General features: G+C 42.3%; 1 protein-coding gene across 1 annotated transcript in view; it reads left to right on the forward strand.

Annotated features, from left to right (window-relative positions):
* The first annotated feature begins 421 nt into the window (after positions 1-421).
* tnmd (tenomodulin) overlaps positions 422-7,717 on the forward strand; it is a 43,310-nt gene continuing 36,014 nt past the window's right edge. Inside the window, exons 1-2 of the mRNA XM_042074306.1 lie at positions 422-605; positions 6,387-6,521. Of these exons, the coding sequence (XP_041930240.1) occupies positions 558-605; positions 6,387-6,521 (183 nt within the window). The 5' untranslated portion in view covers positions 422-557. The remainder of the gene's footprint in view (positions 606-6,386; positions 6,522-7,717) is intronic.

Below are 7,717 nucleotides of genomic sequence, written 5' to 3' on the forward strand. Positions count from 1 at the left end.
TGGTCTGGCACTGCACAGCGTTAAACAGTAGCTCTTATAGTAATGAGTCATATTTATTTTCCCCAGCTTCATTCAATAAAAGGTCGGGTCTCTGCCAAACCTCCCAGATGTTTCACCGCTTCTCTATAAATTTTGTTTGCGCAAAGCAACAGTAAGTATACCCTGTAAAGATGTCAGCTCTACAGCGTCTGCTGCGTATTACTCAGGAGAGCGAGAGAGAGAGAGAGAGTCGCTGTTCAAAGACAAGGAGGGTGAGAGAATTGGCCTCCAGTCGAGATCAGCCCAACACTTGTCATTACGTGTCAACTTTCTGCTGGAAACTCAAGTTAGATGTTTGCATCTTTCCCCCCCTTTTCTGGAGTGGGGAAGGAACGGCTTCAGCCAGGAGACATCTGCCTGGTCCTTATAATAGGAATCACAAGTGTTAAAGTAATTCCATCCCATCCCCAAACCTCCCTCCCTTTTCTGGAGGCTCCCAAATTGCCAGTGGAATAGGCTTGACTCTTTGCTTGCCAGGGACTCAGTAGGCAGTTCAGCTCCACAGTGCAAAGGACAATATGGAAAGTAGCACCCAGTCACATAGTCAGCAGACCCTCTGGAAAGATGTGAGTTTTGAAAGTTACTTTGTAAATAGCTTCTAACCATGGTTATCGTTGATTTTTTTAAATTAATGTTATTTTTTTCAGTGTTGCCAGATAATTTTGCATATCTGGGACTGTAATTCAGTAATATTAAATTTTAAATAATTTAGACTCATCTGATATATTGCCTTATCTGGACTGTTGCACTTGGATTGGTTAATGAATTCACCAAGACCACAGGGGCCTTGAGGCAGTCATCACAGTAAACAAAATAGATATGAATTCCGAAGAAAAAAAATTCAGTGAGGATTTTCAGATTTGGTGTCTTGGCACCAAGAGAGTCTAAATTGAGTTTTGTGTTTGTTTATTTGCTTTTGAGTGTCGGAGAAACTCTATAACTTTTTGGTTTTATTTTTACCCTGCTATGTGCCAGACAGCACTGATCTTCATAGACTTGGGGAAAATCTCAATACCTGCAAAAGCCTTTTGGTGTCAAATTTCCTGCAGTTGTTTTGTCGGGCTCTGGTGGATAAGTGTATATTTTTCACTTCTTGCCAGTGCTACTGAATATGTACCTTGAACCTCTCTTTCTGTTTTACATATTTTGCTGATATTATCATGTCAAAATATTGAGGTGCTATTTTTTTCTGTGTATAAGATGGACTGGTGTGTGTGTGTGTGTGTGTGTGTGTGTGTGTGTGTGTGTGTGTGTGTGTGTGTGTGTGTGTGAGAGAGATATGGAAAGGAACAGAGAGAGAGAAAATGAGAATACAAAAATGTGAGCTAAAGCTTTTATTATTTTCCTCTTGCTGTGACTTTTCAGTCAACCTCCCCTTGCTTACGGCTATGCTGCTCCTTGCATTTTCCATGATGTATGATTTTCCCTGTAATGGCGCTCTGAAATAAATATCTGAGGCACTTCTCCAGCAGGAAAAGTATGTGTTGACATTTGACTTTGCCAAGTGCTGAAACAGATGCACAAAGATCTATGAAGGATGAATTATTGAGATTTAGAAAACACCTGTCCCTGTGAAAGTCCTGCATATTTTTCTCAGTGCAGAAACGGAAATAAATAAATATGTGGCTATATTTAAGGAGATGCAATCTCAACACTGTTTGGCTGTTAATTGCAACGAAGAGGCTAGTGGCAAATAAAAAGGTAAAATAGAGTTCATGTCTTGTTTCATGCCAGGTGCAAGGGCATTCTTTTTCCATATTTCTTTGAAATATCTCCCATTCCATTCCATTCTGTAGCCTGCGGTAGCATTCTCCCACATCCAACTCTGGCCAGTAGCTCTTCAGGGGGAAAAAATCACCTGTGGTATGAAATCTGTACTTTCTTGCCACCTACTAGTTTCCTTTTTCCCTCTTCACATATGTTTTTCTTGACTCTCTTCATCTCTATCTCTATCAGTCTTTCTGTCCAGTGGTTTTCTATCTTTTCCTGTGTAATTTCAGAAGTCCCTCTGTACCCTCCCTGTTGCTGCGTCTCCTTCTTGTCCACTAGCACCCACTACGCTCCTCTCCACTCTGCTCCATCCACCTCTCTCTCTCTCCTCTCTCTCTCTTTCCTCTCTCTCTCTTTCCTCTCTCTCTCTTTCCTCTCTCTCTCTTTCCTCTCTCTCTCTTTCCTCTCACTCTCTTTCCTCTCTCTCTTTCCTCTCTCTCTCTTTCCTCTCTCTCTCTTTCCTCTCACTCTCTTTCCTCTCTCTCTTTCCTCTCTCTCTATTTCCTCTCTCTCTATTTCCTCTCTCTCTCTTTCCTCTCTCTCTCTTTCCTCTCACTCTCTTTCCTCTCTCTCTTTCCTCTCTCTCTCTTTACTCTCATTCTCTTTCCTCTCCACTCTGCTCCGTCCACCTCTCACTCTCTTTCTGTCACTCTCAAGCCCCCCCTCCTATCCCTCTTCCTTAGTCCCCCTCTCTCTCTCTCTCTCTCTCTCTCTCTCTCTCAAGCCCCCCCTCCTCCTCCCCCTGTCTGTCTCTCCCTCTTCCTTGCTCTCTCTCTCTCTCTCTCCCTCTCTCTCTCTCACTCTGACGAAACAGCAGGGGGCCCCCCGGCTCTCCATCAGAGCCCGACTCACATCAGACCTTGCGGTACAGAACTAGCGTTGCCGGTTCCGAACCCTAAACCGGTTTGATACCGTTTTGCTGGCGGCCGGTGAAGCATTTTCACCGCAATTTAAATTCCGAAGCAGACGGGACTCTGTCCTCCAGTCAAGTTTCCACTGCTTACGCAATCACTGGATTAGAGTAGAGACTCCAGCCACTTTTTTCTTTTCCTTTTCCACGCTGGAAGAAAATTCTTCCTCTGGAGGAATTTCTGGCCAGGTGGCCGCATAGCCTTCTATTTCCCATCATGCCGAGCTCTCGCAACTCCTTGTTGTTCCCATTCAAGTTTTTTTTTTTTTATTTTTTTTTTTAACCATGTCCCCTTTTTTTTTTGTTTGTTTGTTTTAAAGGTGCTGTTGGAGAACCACCTGCCATAGCTCTCATTGTGTTCTTCAATCATACAATTTCAGTAGCCGATTTAGAATGATTATAAATTTAAAAATCAAAGGGCCCTATTTTGGCAATCAGAAACGGATGGTCAGAGGTGCAAAGTTTATAAACAGAGGTGTGGCCAGTTCATATTGACTAATTTAATGGTGTGATTTTGTGATTAAATGCTAGACGCAAAAGGGTTTTTCTGGTGTCATTCCACTAAACCTTGCTTTACTAAAACCTGTTTGTGACTAGCAGAGTATAGCCTACTGTACATGCATCTGCACTCGCCTATTATTTGAACTCATAGGCAAAGTAAAACTAACTTTACCGTGGTTTCATAGTCAATGACAAAACAGTTCTACACAGTTAATTACTTTCACTATTGACAAGGGGTTACTGTCGAAAACATAGCCCAAAAAACACTTGCCCCAATATTGTTCGAATGACTGAATAAAAATCCTAAGGATATTTATCCTGCAGAGGAGTTGCTGCTCACATCTCGAGCATTTTCAGCTGTATCATATGCGCCTTTCCCTATAGACCAGATTTTTCTTGGTCAGTGGCTTAGCGATTTTTGGATCGTGCGCCAGACCACACCTTATGTTGTTAATTGCCACACCCCTGGGCGCAAGGGGTAATAAAAGTGGAGTGCATGACAAAAAAAATCTTTACTTTATTGTGTGTAAGATAAGAATAAGCCTTGCGTCACGTTTTGCGCCTCCATGTCCCAGGGCCTCCTTGGGACATGGAGGCGCTGTGATAATGGGTTCCTGGCTGTAAAAACTACACCAGGGGGGGCGCCTCCTTGCACCGGGCGCACGATAGGGCCCTAGAAGTGTAGGTTTGGGTGAATCATATTAGTATTTGTCATGATTTTGTCATATTTTATCATATCATATGATTTTGTCATCTTGAATTCATAGTATCGCAAATAATACATTGTTGTACATTTGAATGGGCTGTTAATGGGAAGATTGCTTTACTCACACAGGTATGTACAACTTCAGATCTACATAGAGGGATTTGCGATTTTAAGAAAAGCACTTTTATCAGCAGTTAAGCTGCTCTTCATTGAAGACGAGACTAATTGAAGTATGGCACACTCTGTGTTTCCTCTTGTTATCGTAAAAGACCTGCAGGGTGCTCTGCAATGAATAGCGAGCCTTTCTATTCTCTTTTCCAGTGGCTGCTTAGCTTAGGACAAAAGCCCCTTCTTCATTAATTTGTGGTCTTCGGCTTGGGGAATCAGGTCCAACAGGCACATTTGGGATTGGTTTAATAAATGAGAGATGGAATATCTCTTCAGAATTCAAATGTCCCCAGCACTTGCCTATTAATTCACTCTCTGCTCTCTAACAAGAGAAATGTCCTACTGTTCATAGAGAATGGCTCTTATCAAAACAGCAAGTGTAAGAAGAATTTAATCAGACAATTCAGTGGTGAAGTGCCATTGAATTCTTCCTAAATTTGCCAGCAAAACTTTTCAACCATTCATTTTCTCTTTGGTTCCTGTCATGACAAAAATTGAATTGAATTGAAGTTGCCATGTACCTTCTAGTCTAAAGGAAGTGAGAATGTGCTGTAATGGGTGAGTGGCCCTGTCTGTTGGAAGCAGTGTATGGACAATGTGCAGCATATACCGGTAATAGGAAATAATATTTATACAGGATGTATGAAAACTGTTGATGACCAACTGTTTCTGGCCACTGGATGTACATGTGATGAACAAGGAATGCTTTCTTTCATTCCATCCGACTGTCTTGTGTCCACTTGGCCCTTTGACTACTGTTTGAACACAACCCAAATTCCAGTCATATAAAAGTGTATATACGGTATATATACTCTTTTGATCCCGTGAGGGAAATTTGGTCTCTGCATTTATCTCAATCCGTGAATTAGTGAAACACACTCAGCACACAGTGAGGTGAAGCACACACTAATCTCGGCGCAGTGAGCTGCCTGCAACAACAGCGGCGCTCGGGGAGCAGTGAAGGGTTAGGTGCCTTGCTCAAGGGCACTTCAGCCGTGGCCTTCGAACCGGGGTTCGAACCGGCAACCCTCCGGCTACAAGTCCGAAGCGCTAACGAGTAGGCCACGGCTGCCCCTGTCATGGTGTTCTCATTGTTACACCCAGTCCATTTGCTAGTTCTGTAGAGCCTATTGCTTTTAATCTGACCAGTGGTTCAATTATTTTAAAGGGACACCAGGTTTTCGTGTTAATTAATCATCTTTGTAAGTCGGTATATGGTTAAATGACTCATTACGGGGCGAATGAAGACTCTCTCGCCCGCCCCTACTGCCTGTAGGAAGAATATCCCGCTTGCAAGTTCAGTGTATCCTACCCGCCGACCGAAGCAGGCAGGCTAACAAAACGCTAGAGATTGTTGCAAACGTGTGTATAATGGAAAAAGGAAAAGAGCTTCAGACCGAGCGAGGGGGAGTTTCGTAGAGAAAAAGCATCGGGCTTGCCTGGTATCCCTTTAACAGACATGTGGACATTTTATTTTTAAATTGGAGATCTAAAACATTTCTTTCTGATTATACAACATAAATCTATGGACGAGTATTTGCGCCAAAGTAAAACACTTGTTTTCGCCACTGACGGTCTCATAATATTATGTTTGACAACATGGAAAGGATCTCTATAGAAATACTAATTTGTCTGTTTTAGCTCTCTAACTGTAGAGAAATGCTGTCAGGGACCAGCATGTCTCTACAGTCGGTATTTTTGCACACAAAACAATGTTCAAATTGGGCACAAGTTTAAAAAAAATGGTTTAATAAAGGTTTCCCTTTATAAACAATGTCATCAGTGGCCAATGCTATTAGAGAACCACAGAGGGAATCCGTGTACCTTTTTTTTAACACAAATTGCAATACATCAATGTCAAAACAGCGGAGCAAAAATACATATTTCCGACTGATCATGCTTCCTCCTCAACATTAATGGTATTGATCATGCAGAAATTGCATAGTTCATGGTCTCGGGTCTCCAGTGAGAACAAGGCAATAAGACCAATCTCGGAGTGTGGGATTCATTTTTAATTCATTTTGTGAGTAACAAGGCAATATCTGATCTCTCTCTCACCAGGGGTTACATATTAATATAGACTTTTAAGACATGGTTATAACTGGGCTGTAGCCTCTATCTGCTCAGCATAATGGCATTACACTGTAAATATGCTTTGAAGAAGCTCGAGGATCTGCTGGAGGAGTTGATTCAAATGCAGATATACAGGGCTACAGAGGAGGTACTTTGAGGGTTTGTTTTTGAGGTTATTTATTTTGTTTACTTGTTTGTTTGTCTTTTTGTTTATTTCAGGTGGAGGAGGGGAAAGACAAGAAAGCCAGGCACCAGTGTTACCAGAGGGCGGCCATCGCCCTGTCCCTGATGTTCCTTCTGCTCACGGTCGGTGTCTTCAGTCTGAGGCATTTCTGGAACCCAACTCTAGGAAAGGTAAGCTCATTCAGGCCACTCCCAGGAGACCCTTCCAGCGGCCCCCTTGGCTCAAGGACGTCTTGAAGGTCTGTAATTCCGGCCAAAGATTGTTGAGCTCAACAACCAATCAAATAACACCAAATTACACAGTTCCCTTTCATGCTCCTGAAGCAATGTGTTGATTGGCTAGAATTGTTGATCGCTTGGTACAAACTACTACTCTATATAGATATATAGTTGAGCCACTATAGTTGGTTCCCATTTGCAGAGCCAAGACTTGGACAGTTTCTTTTTTTTTGCGTTGTGAAGAGCGGACCTTGAGGGACAATTTGTTGAATTTGACATAAATATTGGAATAGAATCACAGACTGCACCCATTAGTGCAAGTCTTTAATCACTTATGACAGCACAATGGCCTAATAGACTGGCCGCCCCCGAGGACTTTGAAGTCTCTGATGGCCTAGCTAGCGAAGCCATGCAGTCACGTGAGGTGTGGTGTTTCCTCATTGATGGAAGACTTGTGCTGCCATACAACCAGGCAAATCCCAGGCCTAATACATTGGCGTCCGTTCGCTCTAATTGCCATCGTTCCTCGAACACCTTTCAATTTGCACACGGACCTCTGGCGCGCTGCTGTTAGAGTTGGTGTAAACCTGGTCATTTATCTTCTGGAAATCTGGCTCTCTCTCTCTCTGCCACAGAGTCTCAGTCCTGTGTCTGTGAAGTGTCAGTGGCCCATTAACACACAGACTTGTGGAGGAGAAATCATTGCTAATTTAGCCAACCAATTATGATGAGTCTTTTTTGCAAATATACTTCAACAGGAAGGAACTGTAACAAATCATTTTCATTTCTTGGAGAATAATATATTTAGACTGACAATGTTAAGGGCCAGGAAGGGAAGACAAAGATGACAATAAAATTAACTCAAAGATGAGTAGACTCTGTACTAAATGATGAGCAGATTTAGAATGAAAATCAGGGGACATTTGTATCCTGAATTATAACTAAAATATGCATATCCTCACTTCAGAAGCAGTCAAGGGATGAGCATTGGAGTGTTAATGTGAAACTAAATCAAAATTATTAATCACAAGCCTGTTTTGGGGAATTTTACTCCAAAAAGTGTCTAGTTTTGGAGAAGGGTAGTGCAAAACTCATATGACTTCAAAATGCCATGAATCCAAGGCCATAAAATGCTTTTAGGAACTCTA

The sequence above is a fragment of the Alosa sapidissima genome, chromosome 20 (assembly GCF_018492685.1).
Source record: "Alosa sapidissima isolate fAloSap1 chromosome 20, fAloSap1.pri, whole genome shotgun sequence".
Taxonomy (NCBI): domain Eukaryota; kingdom Metazoa; phylum Chordata; class Actinopteri; order Clupeiformes; family Clupeidae; genus Alosa; species Alosa sapidissima.